Below are 16,837 nucleotides of genomic sequence, written 5' to 3'. Positions count from 1 at the left end.
GACTATAACCTATGAATGGAATGAAGTTCACAGAAGACCAACATAACTGTACCAACATTTATGTTTGCTCAGGTGATAGACCCCATTTAGGAACAGTGCCCCTAAAAATTTCAATGCCCAAGAGTGTTTCCTTAGCATTTACACCAACACAACTACAGATCACAATAGTTGTTAGGACTGGAAGAATAAAAAAAACCTGGCCGCAACACCAAAAGCAGGGTCAGGCATTACAATCTATTCTGGCAACTATACCTGTTATACAAGCAGGTAAAGTAATGGGAAGTTCTTGGGCAATTTCACTGTGGGATATTGTAGTGAATACAGCTCTCTGACAGGGGCTCAGATAAAGAAACAAGTCCAATCCCTATGTGATATCTTCTGGATTTGTGGGGATATGAAAGTTAGAACCAAACTGATGGGGAATTGGACAGGAGAATGCGCCCTAGCAAAGGCTTTGATGCCAATCCACATACTAGGAGATCCCTTGGAACAGGGTGAACCGAGTAATTACGAAGGGGTGTACAGGGGAAAAAGGGACCTGATCCCAAACATAGCTTTGAACCTCATGTTTACATTGATGCCATAGGGGTTCCAAGGGGGGTTCCTGATGAGTTTAAAGCTAGGGACCAAGTGAAAGTAGGATTCAAGTCCATAATCCCCATAATGACAGCAAACAAGAACTCTGATTGGATAAAATACATCTATTATAACCAACAGAGATTTGTGAATTACATGAGAGATGCCCTGCAAGGATTAGCGGAACAGCTAGGCCCCACCTCTAGAATGGCATTTCAGAATAGAATGGCCCTGGATATGATATTAGGCATGTGCAAAATGATTGAGGCAGTCTGTTGTACATACATACCTGACAATACTGGTCCAAATGGGAAGGTTACCCTGGCAATAAGAAAGTTAGACAGTCTGGCTGATGAGTTGAAAAGGAATTCGGGAGTAAAGGACCCGTGGAATACCTGGTTTGGATGGATGTCTGGCTGGCAAAAAATGTTAGCCCAAGTAGGCATGGTGATACTAGTCATCCTTGTAATTTTTACTGTGATAGTATGCTGTGCTAACCCATGTGTCAAGAGACTGATGAACAAAGCTGTTGAAGAGACAATTCCACTCTATGTGATGCAAATCCCATCATATGAAACTGATGGTCCATAGTCCCTTAGAGAAAACCATTTATCATGAATGAGAGGGATAACATCTGACTTACTTATGTACAAAGTCTGCAACAAGGGGAGCTATGGGCAAGCCATAACTCGTCTAACGTGCAGCACAAAAGAGTTCCAAGGTACATTAGGTACATTAGATCATTTAGGGATAATGAGAAAAATAGTCATTTTAACCACTTCAGTACCGGGCCAATTTGTGGTCCAGGACCAGACACATTTTCGGGTTTTTTTGTATGTGCAGTTTTGAGGGCTGTAACATTTTTCTTGTATGTCTCATTCAACTAATTTTTGCGTCTTTTTTTCGGGGACACATAGGGCTTTATTTTTATGTTGTTTTTATTTTCAAATGTGTTTTAATTAAATTTATATCTGGGGAAATATAAACATAATAGGAGGGAAATTGTGTCTGGTTTTCACTTTATTTTTTTATTTTATTTAATAACACAAAGTGCTACTGAAAAATTTTATAAAATAATTTTCCTCTCCATTACGGTAATTTTTATTTTGTATGGTGTTGTCGTGGGTGGGGCTATAACCTTTAATAACGTCGTTTTATTAGCGTATTATTTTATTTCTTTTAATTATTTTATTTTCATTTTTCTAACTTTTTTATTACATTTTTTTTTTTTTTTCAGATTGTGTCCCCATAAGGTCATAAGAGACCTTTGAGGACATCTGATCACTTTTTTTTGTTAGGGAGGCTGATTTCCCCTATAACTGAGGCTGCTACATCTAGCCTCAGTTGCAGGAGGAATCCAGCCTCCTGCACACTGTTCTATACACTTACAGAGCTAATCTGGGTCCTGTAGGACCCAGAAGCTCTTATAAGACACTGAGCCCGGCACGTGACACGTGACCGCCGGGTCAGAGGGCGGCCGCATCATGGCGGCGCCCATAGCCATGTATGCAGCGCTCATTGATATACACAGTGATCGAGAAGGCAGGGAAGGGAATAAACCTTCCCTGCCATCTCTCTGGGAGCTCCGGCTGAAGTTACAGCTCCCAGCTTCAGCAGCTGCACAATCTCTGTGCAGCTGCTGTGTTCTGATTGGACGTACCGGTACGTCCTGTCAGAACTAGGCAACCACTTCCCGGACGCTTATAGTCTATGGGCGGTCCGGAAGAGGTTAATGGGGGATTGTTATGGATAAAATGTCTATTTTTGATGTATACAGTTCTATTTTGTATTGTCTAGTGCTGTTATTAACTAAGTGTCTGTTTTCCCTATGACAAATGTTTGATGTTGTAATCGTCTTGTGACCTTTGTGATGTGTATCTAGGCATCAGCTCAGCAAGATGGCGCTTGCATCCCGAACTACGCCCGAAGTCATGTGCAAAAGCAGGATGAGAGAAGAGGAACTTTTGGATGCCTTAGCTAACAGCAAGTGGCCACATATATGTCAACTCCTACATGCAGTCCTATATATAATGTTGTTTGTGGAAAATAAAGAGGAAGCTGTGTCCACTCTGACTCAAGTGTGTGTAGGTTCTTGAGCGCTAATATATATATATATATATATATATATATATATATATATATATATATATACAATATGGAAGCCAGCAACCAACCTGTGATGCTGATTGAGTATCAATCCAACACAAGCGTAGCTCAACTATTTCCCATGTCATAATATGACATGATTTTTCTGAGCAAAATCTTCCACAGTCATTTATCCATAGAAATCTCTGATCTGTCTATGCTAATGAGTCAAAAAGGTAGTTCTGTCAGTGATTTACATCTCTGTATAGTTACTGGTAGAACTTCTCAACACAGAATTTTTGATGGATAATTGGTGAGTCATACCAAATATCCTGCTCTGCAGATTAGGAGCAGATTAGACCTGCAGATTAGGCAGCATTATGAAAGGTCATTTTAAATTATACAGTATACCCCGGAACACAAAAAAAAAATCTCTAACTTGTTCTGCAAAAAAAAAGACTTCAAACAGCTACATAATCTTTTCTCAAAAATGCAATCATTATGGCTGATGGAATGCTAGGGGCACAAAAAAAACAGTATGTGCTAAAGAGCATTACACATTAGATCCTGAAACAGTTGATCCCTTTTCTAGACCTTACTATTTTTCTTGACTCATTGATACTGACATGTATAGCAAACCAACTGCCACTAATAGTTTCCTATATTGGGATAGCCATTATCATCCAGAGCCAATGACACGAGGGATCCCTTTAGGCTGGTACCTTAGCGTCAAAAGAAACTGTTCTAATGCGCTTATTACAAAAGGAATGTAGTAACCTATTTCAGAAATTTAGAGTTAGGGGATACCCCCAAAAAAGTTCACAATCATACAAAAGAAAACCTCTTAACCAATCAAGTTTGAAAGAAGTCTTTATTAATTATTAGGTGTATTGGAATGTATGATGGCTATTCCAATGAAATTCTGAATATCCTTATGAATCATTTGAGTATACTGAGAGCAGATAATGATTTGGAAAAAGTTCTGGTGCCAGTGGCGTAGCTAGGAATGGCGGGGCCCCGTGGCGAACTTTTGACATGGGCCTTTCCCCCCCCCCCACAACCGACACCGACCCCGAAGACCTCGACCGACCCCCTCCTCCGCACTCTATTATGTCCCTTAGTAAGCCCTGCACACAGTATTATGTCCCTTAGTGGCCCCTGCACATAGTATTATGTCCCATAGTGGTCCTGCACACAGTATTATAGCCCATAGTGGCCCCTGCACACAGTATTATAGCCCATAGTGTCCCCTGTACACAGTATTATAGCCCATAGTGTCCCCTGCACATACTAGTATGCCCCACAGTGGCCCCTACACACAGTATTATCCCCCATAGTGGCCCCTGCACACAGTATTATAGCCCATAGTGGACACCCATAAACAATTATTATACTCTGGGGTCTTTCCAGACCCCAGAGTATAATAATCGGAGACCCAGGGGATTAAAAACATTAAAAAATTACTGTTACTTACCTGTCCCCCGGCTCCTACGCTGTCTTGTCAGCTGTCGGCCCTCTTCTATGACGTCGGACGTCACATGACCCGGGAAGCAGGCCGGGTTCATGTGACGTCAGAGACGTCAGGCAAGTGGGACGGAGACCTGGCAGGATCGTGAAGAGGTAAGTAACAGTGATTTTTACGTTCCCTTACCTCTCCCGGGCCTCCAATCATTATACTCGGGGGTCTTTGCAGACCCCCGAGTATAATGATAGTATTTGTGGGGCCCACGGTGTCGTTTGCTGATCCTGGCCCAGCCAGGATCAGCAAGTGAATAGGACCCGTAACGGCCTATTAAAAAAAAAATGCAGCAGTAGCGGCTGTCACCGGGCCCCCTAATGTCCCGGGCCCTGTGGCAGCTGCCTCCGCTGCCTCTATGGTAGTTACGCCACTGTCTGGTGCTTTATCATAGTGTGACAAATATGAAAACTCCACAGACTTTCTGTGAAAAACACTGCAGAAAAAATTGCGATGCGTTTCCGCCACAGTCTTTTTGTTCAATTTTGACTGCGGCTCATTATGTGGGGCCTTGGCCTAAAATACAATTACTATTCTGAAGTTAAGGGAATATCGTCACTCCTGAGGGAGAGGCCACCATTTAGGTGTGTGGAGTCTTATTAAGCCATTTTGTGTTCCACTTTGCAAAGGAGCATTGGAAGAATATACAAATCTGTCTTCCATGTAATTTGGAAGACAGTGCCTCAGTCATGCAGCCCAATAGAGGTTTGTGTGGCTGGAATTATATGTGTGGCTACACATATAGTTAGATTATCAGTTCTGTTTAGTTAGTTACTCAGACAAGCAGGTTTTTATTTTGTGTTTACCTCAAGTTAAAGTTGTATTTTGTTTTGCTCATTTTGTTCCTGAAGTCAAAGTTTATTTTCTTGTTTTTTTTCTAAATAAACCAGTTTAAAGCATATTTTGTGTCTCTGTCTTGACTGTTTGGGTCTGCACCACTGCTTCTACTGAGGTAACTTCCCCATGAGGCTTACACATTAGATCCTGAAACAGTTGATCCTTTTTCTAGACCTTACAATTTTTGCTTAATAATATTTTGTAACACACAAAATGTATAAACATAGGCCACTACCATAATGTTGCTATGAACATGGCTAAACCATAGTCAGTAATCTTGCAAGGTAATGAAGATGCAAATTGACACCCTATAATGACACAATAACAAGAATTTAAGAATTTGAAATGCCATAACTTTACCATGTAATGCATGGGAAGAGCCCCAACGTACGTTTCACCTAAACTGGCTTCTTCAGGGAGTGTTACTCAAAGTACAGTGTTGGCCAAAAGTATTGTCACCCCTGCAATTCTGTCAGATAATACTCATTTTCTTCCAGAAAATGATTGCAACCACAAATTCGTTTGTATTATTATCTTCATTTAATTTGTCTTCAATGGAAAACCACAAAATGAATTGTCAAAAAGCCAAATTGGATATAATTCCACACCAAACATAAAAAGGAGGTGGACAAAAGTATTGGCACTGTTTGAAAAATCATGTGATGCTTCTCTAATTTGTGTAATTAACAGCATCTGTTACTTACCTGAGGCACCTAACAGGTGGTGGCAATAACTAAATCACACTTGCAGCCAGTTGAAATGGATTAAAGTTGACTCAACCTCTGTCCTGTGTCCTTGTGTGTACCACATTGAGCATGGAGAAAAGAAAGAAGACCAAAGAACTGTCTGAGGACTTGAGAAGCAAAATTGTGAGGAAGCATTAGTAATCTCAAAGCTACAAGTCCATCTCCAAAGACCTGAATGTTCCTGTGTCTACTGTGCGCAGTGTCATCAAGAAGTTTAAAGCCCATGGCACTGTGACTAACCTCCCTAGATGTGGACGGAAAAGAAAAATTGACAAGAGATTTCAACGCAAGATTGTGCGGATGGTGGATAAAGAACCTCGACTAACATCCAAACAAGTTCAAGCTGCCATTCCGAGGGTACATCAGGGTCAACCCGTGCTATCCGTCGGTATCTGAATGAAAAGGGACTGTATGGTAGGATACCCAGAAAGACTTCTTACCCAGAGACATAAAAAATCTAGGCTGGAGTTTGCCAAAACTTACCTGAGAAAGCCAAAAACTTTTTGGAAGAATGTTCTCTGGTCAGATGAGACAAAAGTAGAACTTTTTGGGAAAAGGCATCAGCATAGAGTTTACAGGGGAAAAAAAAAAAGAAAAAAAAGGCCTTCAAAGAAAAGAGCACAGTCCCTAAAGTCAAACATGGCAGAGGTTCCCTGATGTTTTGGGGTTGCTTTGCTGCCTTTGGCACTGGACTGCTTGACTGTGTGCATGGCATTATGAAGTCTGAAGACTACCAACACATTTTGCAGCATAATGTAAAGCCTAGTGTGAGAAATCTGGGTCTCCCTCAGAGGTCATGGGTCTTCCAGCAGGACAATGACCCAAAACACACTTCAGAAAGCACTAGAAAATGGTTTGAGAGAAAGCACTGGAGACTTCTAAAGTGGCCAGCAATGAGTCCAGACCTGAATCCCATAGAACACCTGTGGAGAGATCTCAAAATGGCATTTTGGAGAAGGCACCCTTCAAATCTCGGGGACCTGGAGCAGTTTGCCAAAGAAGAATGGTCTAAAATTCCAGCAGAGCATTGTAAGAAACTCATTGATGGTTACCGGAAGCGGTTGTTCACAGTTATTTTGTCTAATGAGTATTATCTGACAGAATTGCAGGGGAGCCAATACTTTTGGACAACACTGTATACTGGTGGGTATATATAGGCAAGGAAAAGGAAAAAAATTCAAAAAAATTGTAGCATATGCAAAAAATTATTGAAAAGTGCGCATATGAAGAAAAACTAAAAAAAACAATATGAAGTGATAAATGTCAGTTTTGTAAAATGGAAGGAGAGAGTGTGAATATGTGTTAAGTGTGTAACACCTACCACAATTGTAAGGATATACATGATATCAAGTGAACAAAGACAATAAAGATTAAAATACAATTGACCTTATGAATCATAATAAATATAGACTCATGAAAAACATACATTAGGGTGTGTTCACACGGAGTAACGTGCCGCGTGATGTGGCACGTATATGGCGTGTGAGACTTTGCGCACCGTAAAGCTCCCATTGATTTCAATGGGAGCCTGGATCGTATACGCTGCATTATTTTGCGGCTGTGATTTTGCGGCTACAAGAAGTTGGCGCCAATTTTGACTTGATCAATGGCACGGAATCGTATTAAAGACGAATCAGAATTGTGGCAAAGCTTAAAATGTTTTGGGAGTGTTTTTAAGGTTTGAGTATCACTCACATCCTTTGCATTATCAATTGCCAAAACATGCTCCCTAATTCGTCTCTGAAATTCACTACTAGTTAGACCAACAAAGATCAGTCCACAAGGACAAAGAGCAATGTAAATGACTCCAGATGATTGGTTTACATCCAAAAGTAAGGACTGGAACATCAAAAATACGTGGTTGTAAATTGGAAATGTAATGGCTGCGTACTAAGGTGTCCTTCAAATTTCTTGATTTCCGATATGTAATGTTCAGACGTTTGTTCACATAGTTTTTTAAAATTGGATCTGTTGTTAATAGACTCCAATACTTATAGAGGATGCGACCCATCTCATGACACCTGGAAGTGTAGTTGGTAATAAAGTGAACATTATTATTGTATTCTGGTTTTCTTGTCTGTATTTTCAAAATATCTTTTCTGTTAGAGGAAACAGCTCGCTTAAAACCTTTCATAATGGAATGCTCACTGTATCCACGATCACAAAACCACCTACTCAGATCACAAGAGGATTGTATAAAAGATTCGTCCGTGGAACATGCGGGCACGTAAGAGCCGTCCAACCGGTATGTTTTGTACAAGATGGCGCGGATGAGCTGTATTAAAGTGTAGCAGGGAATTAGTGGAGCCTATATATACCCAACAGTATACTTTGAGTCACACCCCGTGAAGAAGCCAGTTTAGGTGAAACGTACATTGGGGCTCTTCCCATGCATTACGAAAATTGCTGTTCCCCAGTGATATGATTCTGCAAAACTATTTAAATGATGAATATAATTTCCCAAAAATTCCCTCTATGTCTATGTGTATTAAAAAGGTTAAGAGCCGAGGACAGCTGTTTCAATCTGATTGGCTCTCTTCAGCCCGGTGCAGAGAAGACTGACTTGGCAGAGGTGAGAGGCTTCTAGACAGGGTTAAGGGGATATCGTCACTCCTTAGGGAGAGGCCACCATTTAGGTGTGTGGAGTCTTATTAAGCCAAAATATTTATTAACTTGTTCTTTTGCCAAAAAAAAAAAAGGCAAGACTACCACAATGAATATTAAAAATCTGTCCAAACTTTATTAACAAAAATAAACCAGTTTACTGCATATTTTGTGTCTCTGTCTTGACTGTTTGGGTCTGCACCACTGCTTCTACCGAGGTAACTTCCCCATGACTTGGCAAATGAAGTTTAATGTTGACAAATGTAAAGTAATGCACTTTGGGCGACGTAATAAAATGTATGACTATGTACTTAATAGTAAATTACTGGGTAAGACTGTCAATGAAAAAGACTTAGGGATTTTGGTGGACAGCAAGCTTACCTTTAATGACCAGTGCCAGGCAGCTGCTGCCAAGGCAAATAAAGTTATGGGATGCATCAAAAGAGGTCTAGATTCTCATGACAAGGACATAGTTATGCCTCTATACAAATCACTGGTACGGCCACACTTAGAATATTGTGCGCAATTTTGTGCCCCGATATACAAGAAAGACATAAGTGAACTTGAAAAAGTGCAAAGACGGGCAACCAAAATGATTAGGGGAATGGGTGGACTGGAGTACGACGATAGATTAACAAACTTGGGGTTATTCAGTTTAGAGAAAAGACGTCTACGGGGAGATCTAATAACAATGTACAAATACATGAAGGGACAATACAAGGAACTTTCTAAGGATATTTTTACTCCTAGGCCAGTGACAGTGACAAGAGGACATCCTCTACGTCTGGAGGAGAGAAGGTTTCACCAGAAACATAGAAGGGGATTCTTCACAGTAAGAACAACGAGGCTCTGGAACTCTCTGCCCCGGGAAGTGGTGATGGCGGATTCACTGAACAAGTTCAAAGTGGGCCTGGATGCCTTTCTTGGAGAGAAAAATATAATGGGTTATGGTCTCTAGATTTTAAGGACACGTTGATCCAGGGTTTTATACTGACTGCCAGATTTGGAGTCGGAGAGGAATTTTTTCCCCTGAAATAGGGCAATTGGCATGAGCCTCATGGGGTTTTTTGCCTTCCCCTGGATCAACACTGTAGGGGATTGTAGGGTTATAGGTTGGACTTGATGGACTCATGTCTTTATCCAACCTCATCTATTATGTAACTATGTAACTATGAGGCTTACACATTAGATCCTGAAACAGTTGATCCCTTTTCTAGACCTTACAATTTTTGCTTAATAATATTATATAGATAATAATAATATAGAGAAACTGAACAGGGGACAGAAACCTGGCAGTCAGTTTTCAAACCCATTCACTGCCCATGAGTGTTTTGTGCCTGTCCAGGGCAAAACCTTTTTTTTTAACTGGACACAAAGTCGGACATGCAGGATATTGTGTCCGGTTAAATTAAAAAACGGTTTTGCCATGGAGAGGACCAAAATGCTCACGGGTGGTGACTTTGCAAACCCATTTAAGTTAATGGGTTTGAAAACTGACTGCCGGGTTTCCATCCCCTGTCCATTTTCTCGGGGCAGAAGACGGAAACCCAGCAGGATTGCATAAAGCGGATATGGACGCAGGTGTGAACCCACCCGTAAATGCCTTTGCAAAGTCCAGCAAGACTATATTCACAGCCACCCCTCTGTCCAGACTTCTACTCACCTCTTCATAAAATCATATAAGTTAGTCTCACAATTTCTGTCTTTAGTAAAATCATATTGTCAGTTATAATGTTACGTACAGTGACATAATCCTGTATATAGTCACTTAAGAGCCCCTTAAACAGTTTCCCCACAATGGATGTTGAACTCACTTGTGTGTAACCACCTGAGGAAAACCTTCAGCCCTTTTTGAAAATAGGCATCACATTCACCTTGTACCAGTCCCATGGCATTTGTACCAGTCACTAGAAAATCCCTAAAAATTAAGAATAGGGGTACATTGACAGACTGAGTTCTTTAAGTACTCAGGGGTGTAATCGATGCAAACCTGGAGTCTTGATCCCATTTAGTTTGTTTACACTGGCGGGGACCATTTCTATGTTTATCTGGTTTAGTATATCGGTTGATGTATTACCAGCATTGGCAATATCCACATCAACTGCTGCCTGTTCTTCTGTATACACAGAGCTAAAGAACCCATTTAGTAGCTCTGCTTTTTTCTTGATCCGCAGTGAGTAACTCTCCATTACCATTACTACCAGACCTACCTGTTCTGACCTTAGCTTTTTTGCATTTATATATTTAAAGAACTTTTGGGGATTAGTTTTGCTCTCCTTAACCACCTGCCTTTCGTTAAGTATTTTATCTGATTTTATTTCACTTTTAGGCTAAAGCCCCAATGAGCGGGATGCAGCAGAAAAACCTCCCTGCAACCTCTCTGCTTCCATTATACCTATAGCGAAACTACCGGTGTTTCCATAGGTATAATTGACTTGCTATGATTTGCAAAACCGTAATGATTTTGGAAATCACAGCGTATCCGCTGCGCATATTTTTCTGCAATGTTTTTTACTAGAATCCCATACAGTTTGCAAGGACTGTAAAGCGCTGCAGTTTTTACAGATTTTATTAAGTGCTTTGTAATTCTTAACAGCTGACCCTTCGGATATACATATTTTTAAATGCCTGTTTTTTTATTGTTTATTGCCTTTTTAACCATAGCTGTAAGCCATGGAGGGGATAATTTAAGACATTTATACTTATTCCCTATGGGTATATATTTTGCTATATACTTTCTTGTATATTTAAATGTATCACACTTAACCTGGGAGAATTGTCCTTTCTAAAATTGAGGGATTTTGCCCTCCCAACCTTTATTTCATTTTTACAATTTTAGTGGAATCTGATAAGATTAAGGTCACTGTTACCAAGAATTTTCACCAACAGTGACAATTCCAACATGTCCCATGTTATTAGAAATGATCAGATCCAGCAGAGCATTCTCTCTAGTTGGATGTTCTAGATCTAGAAGCTAAACCATAAAATTGCCCTGTAACAAGTTGATTAATTTCCTCCACTTTGCAGATGAAGCAAAACTGTGACTCCAGTTAATCACCCATCAAGACCTCGGTACTTGTCTGCGTCACCAACTCAATTTCCTTATACAGCGGTTGCATCCTTACTGTCCACCCATAGTGATTCCACATCCTCACAAACTTCACCCACATTTCCACCCAAATTTGCCTCTTCAGGCCAGGGCCTCATGTGGAGCAAATGCCACAGTTTTTACAGTCCCTGAAATACTAACGACTCCCATCCACACATTGCGGAAAAATACAAGCAGCAAAGATGCTGCGATTTTCAAAACCATTTTGGTCTTAGAAGTCACAGCATGTCGATTATACCTACAGAAACGTCAGTTGTTTCCCTTCCTTTATATGTTACATAGTTGCATAATTAGTACAGTCCATCAAGTTCAATCAGGGGATTGGAAAGGGCATGACATTTTATTTTTTTAAATAATGAAAGCTGAAATTTCTGTGAAATACACTCCAAGAAAAAGCATGATGCATTGCCGCCTTCGACTAACACTTCTGACATACATAATACTCAACCTCCCTTCCCTTTGTGAATGAGTGTAAAACCCGGAATGTTTACAGCCCAGACATGTGAAAAATCTAACCACGTCTCAGCCACACCATCTATATCATAGATTTGGCTTTCCCGTTTTGTTCCCCCGGTGAAGAGCTATCACTGTCAGAAGGGCGTTTCTGACAGTCAGTCAGGAATGCCCATCCTCACAGCAGCGTCTATTGTGCTGTACTGTGAGAGGGACCGTTCCTTACCATACAGCCATGACGCTGAGCAGTGGGAAAGCCCCCCAGTACTTGTCTATGGACGAGTACTATCAGGAGGGGAGGGAGACGTTCCTCACCGCTCTCACAGTACAGTGCAATAGGAGCTACTGTGAGGAAGGGCGTTCCCTACTGACTGTCAGGACAGTGACTTCTGACAGTGAAGAGCTACGGTATCGGCATCGATAGCTCTTCTCCAGGGGCACAGAACAGGAAAGCCAATAGTGCGCTGAGTTCCTGTAACTGATGAATTGTTTACTTTTATGTACCAATTACCATCCACCCTCCCACCTAACATTATATTCCTATGTGTCTCTTTTTGCATAAATATACATCCTTCAGAAATTGTTTTTAAACTATACCTGAGGAAGGGATCTGAGATATCCCGAAAGCTTGTATCTGTCATCATTATTAGTTAGCCATCAAAAGAGGTATCAACTACTGAAGACTAACCAAAATACAAATCTTGATGAAAGCCTAAGATGTTTAAATATATTTTAAAAATTGGGAATTTTTCAGTTTCTATTTTCTAAATTTAAGTTTTTACTGTTTGAAATTGTTTAACAAAAGCATTTTTCTAATTGCACAACAAGCCCCATTGCAGTACTTTAGGAGTTAAAAAGACAAAATCACAGTTTCTGCTTAATGGGTATGTCAGTACAGAAGGGCTACTCTATAGCACAAAACTATATGTACCTTATTTTTCTAAAACTTCTAAAACTGTGAAAAAAAGGTGATTTGGCACTTTTGATTCTTTTTCCCGCTACAGCGTTTACTGTATGGGAAAAATATTTTTAGAGATTTGTAGACCGGACGTTTTAGGACACAGGGATACCTAATCTGTATGTGTTTCACAGTATTTAAGTACTTTTATATGTGTACTAGGGATCTTGAACCCCACGGGGTCTGATCACTAATGCAATACATTACAATGTTAATGTATTTCAAAATACCGGCATTTCTGTTGCAGGCTACATAGAGTAGTCTGCAATAGAAATAAAGTACAGACAGGCCTGGGAGCCATCACAAGGCACCCAGCTGTCATGATAACTGGGCGCCAGCCCCGAAGCTTGTTCCGGGTGCTGGCAATCCCCAGCATAATGGCGATGCCGCCAGTAAAATGGCATGTCAGTCAGCTTTGACCGAGGCGCCAGAAGGGTTAATGTGGGCACCAATCAAGGATATTAGCGTTGGGTGTCATTAGGGCTTGTATGGCGGATGTAGGGAAAGGGTGAAAAGATATACACACTTCTGGCACCATGTAACAGAGGCTCTGAATGAAGAACTTTAGAAATTAGAAGTATATTACTTAGTTCTTTATAGTCTACAGTTTCCACATACACCTTTGTTATTCTCAGCTTTCAAGCTACCTATGTAAACTGACATGTTATTCATATGCAAATAGAGGGAAAAGTGCTGGGGGAGTGCCTTGATGAGGCTTTGTTCTCAGCACTAGTTTCATGGACAAGGCACTTTTTCCTTCATATGTATAGGATTAAAATGGCAATTTACATGAAAATTAAGCTCTAAAGCTGGATACCAGAGACATATTTGGAAACTGTAGAATCACCTCTACAAGTTACTGCTTCACTGCTGAAAGACTCCCTTTAAGGTGTAACTTGAGGGTGAGTTCACACGGAGTAAAGTGCCGCGTGATGTGGCACGTATACGCCGCGTGAGATTTTGCGGGCTGTATACGCTCCTATTGATTTCAATGGGAGCTGGGATCGTATACGCGGCGCTATTTTGCGGCCGCAAAATCACGGCCGTAAAATAGCGCCACGTTTACGATCCTGACTCCCATTGAAATCAATGAGAGCGTATACGGCCTGCAAAATCTCACGCGGCGTATACGTGCCACATCACGCGGCACTTTACTCCGTGTGAACTCACCCTGAATGTGGAAAAAACATCAAGCTTCCCATAGTTCAATTTCTAGGCATTGGGATTCAGTTTACTGCAGAGAAAACACATAAAAGCGCCTAGTAAGAAATTGATAGTCCAAACTACTGTAGTTTACTGAAATCTACATCTACCGGAGTATATTTATATTGCTATATTTATAAATAACTAAATATAAATGTTGTATTTGTTGATTACATATATATGTATATATATATATATATATATATATATATATATATTTGGTTGAACTTGACGGACAATGTCATTTTTCAACCTTACTATGTATGTATATATAAAATAAATATTTTTGTATAATTTATATTTAGGTAGCTTTAAAATACAAAGCCTGTTCAGTATATCTGTTTATCCATGAAAAATGATATGAATAGATACATAGATAGATAGATAGATAATTGGCTGAACTTGATAGACATGTCTTTTTTCAACCATACTAACTATGTATGTATACATAAACTAAATATATTTGTATTCTATATTAACTTAGCTTTAAAATACAAAGCATGTTCAGTATATCTGTATATACACACACACACACTTACAGTGTAACCACTCCAAAAGACCTCCTCTTTGACACCTTCTTTGAGAAGACCACCCCCCTTAGAAGACCACTCGAAAATTTTCACTATATATACACATAACATTTATCTACTTAAATGCAAAACTCTCACCTTTAATGGCATTGGATAAACTGAAAGAAGATGCTGGCAGACTTGAAGACTTTCTTCGGGCACCACTTTCATCTTCTATGTCTGGAATGCTTCCTTTTAGCAAGCTTTTTTTCTGGGCCTTAATCAGTTCATTTGTCCAGTCTGCAGATCGACTTGTCTTCCCTTTTAAACCTCTACCTATGTATTTTCTAAACCCTGCATCCTCTTTTGCGGAGAGCAGTTTTGTTGAAGAACCTGTTGAAGAAAAGTGTTCCCTTCCAGATGTACCTGACTGACCACCATTAGTAGAGTTCATGACGGGAGAGGAGCTTTCTTGAATACCTGGTAGAGTTCTTGCAAGCTCTTCTGCATGCGTGTCATAACATTTGTTTTCTTTTAGATAAGTGTTGTAAATATTACTAGTATTCCTCTCAGTTGCTAACACATCTATACTTGTATCTACATCCTCCCTGCATTTGACAGGCAAAGAAACCGACTCTCCATTTTCATGTACTTGGGATAAAAAGCCATTAGAGCCATTTGCCACAGTGACAGTCTCCGCTACAGATGGCTGTTGGTTTTCTTTAGATATATTTCCATTTCTTTGTACTTGTGTTGCATTTATACTTGCATTATCTTCCTTCTGATATGTCTGATCTTGAGACAGAATGATTTCTTTATTAGATGGCATCTGATCTCCTGCATCCCAAAATATTGTTTGAGAACTTGTCATGGGTACTTGAAGAACTTTTGACAAATAATTGGCTTCTCCTTCTTCAGATCCCTTTTGTGAGAATTGCATTTTGATTGCCATCTGGATATCAAAGAGCAAATCATCTTGTTCTGTGGCTGAATGGAAACTGTATATATCTGTGTCAGACCCTGAACTGGTCTTTTGTCCTTCCTGAATATCATGGCAGGCAGCCTCTAGGGATTTGTTGACATGCAAGTGATCAGCATCAGTATCAGAGAGGCCTCCTTCATCTGCTGATATGCTGATTTCTGGTGTTTTGGTAGCTACTGAATGAGTGCTGTCTAGCTCACCTGCTTGCAAGTGCTGTTGTCCTCCCAAAACATCGTCATTGGAACCACACGTGCCATCTTTAGCCCTGGACAGAGTCTTTCTGATCCTTAAATTGGAAAACACTGAAGATCTGGATTCAGATTTGCTTTTTTTCTTCCCATGTGCATCACTGGATTTTCCATGGCTTTTTCTGCCTCCCTTCCGGACATTCTCTCCATCTTCAGGCCTAAAGTCTGATCTGTCCCACACATCAGCAGTCGTTCTCTTAAGCTTACCATCCTGATTCCCCATTTTCTTAGGCACTGATCTTTTTTAATAAATATGACATTATCCCAGATCAGTTAGGGCGATGGTGGAAGGAAATGAAGGTTCTCGATGCTGCTGGAGAGCAGAGGATGCTTTGTCTGCTGTGGTGTCATACGTCTGCTGCCTTTGTGCAGAATGGGTTGCTCTGCAGAGACATGCTCAGTGCACAGCTGCACATTGCTGGCAACTCCCACCCAAAGCTGCTTCTGATCACACTATTCTCTGGAGTGAGAAAGAATCATGTTTACTAGTGGATGAATTTCACAAGTGCAATATAAGATAGGTCCATTTTATTAACAAAATTTAAACAAACACAAGATTCCCAGTGTTATGCCATATGTCAATAAGCTATTAACAATAGAAGGAGAAGCTGGCTCTCTAGATCTTCTATTTTATTCACTATATTAAAATTACAATAAAATCTATAAACAAATATAAAAACAATGTAAAAATGTTACAGAATGTGAATATTAATAATTATGCAAATACTATATTATAATACATGTATCAACTTTGGTGAGGAGAAAGCTATTGATTTTCTTTGCTTTTTTTCTAAGTAAAATGAGGAAAGTTAATGGAAAGGACGTCCTGTTTTTAATTTTGCATTAGAAAGAGCAGAAGCTGGCTCTTTAGACATCCTATTTTATTTACTATATTAAAACTTCAATAAAATCTATACACAAATATGAAAATCATTTAAAAAGAATTTTACAGAATGTGAATATATATATATATATATATATATATATATACTTACACAAATAATACACTAA

At 39.9% G+C, this 16,837-nt stretch overlaps 1 protein-coding gene across 2 annotated transcripts in view; it reads right to left on the bottom strand.

Annotated features, from left to right (window-relative positions):
• The window catches only part of FMN2 (formin 2), a 241,998-nt gene extending 225,746 nt beyond the window's left edge, over positions 1-16,252 (bottom strand). For both annotated transcript variants that reach the window (XM_075267760.1, XM_075267761.1), the window contains exon 1: positions 14,756-16,252. In XM_075267760.1, the coding sequence (XP_075123861.1) occupies positions 14,756-16,049 (1,294 nt within the window). In that variant the 5' untranslated portion in view covers positions 16,050-16,252. The remainder of the gene's footprint in view (positions 1-14,755) is intronic.
• Between the last annotated feature and the right edge of the window lie 585 nt (positions 16,253-16,837).

This window comes from Leptodactylus fuscus, chromosome 3 (assembly GCF_031893055.1).
Source record: "Leptodactylus fuscus isolate aLepFus1 chromosome 3, aLepFus1.hap2, whole genome shotgun sequence".
Lineage (NCBI taxonomy): Eukaryota > Metazoa > Chordata > Amphibia > Anura > Leptodactylidae > Leptodactylus > Leptodactylus fuscus.
This window is presented reverse-complemented; position numbering and strand designations above follow the sequence as displayed.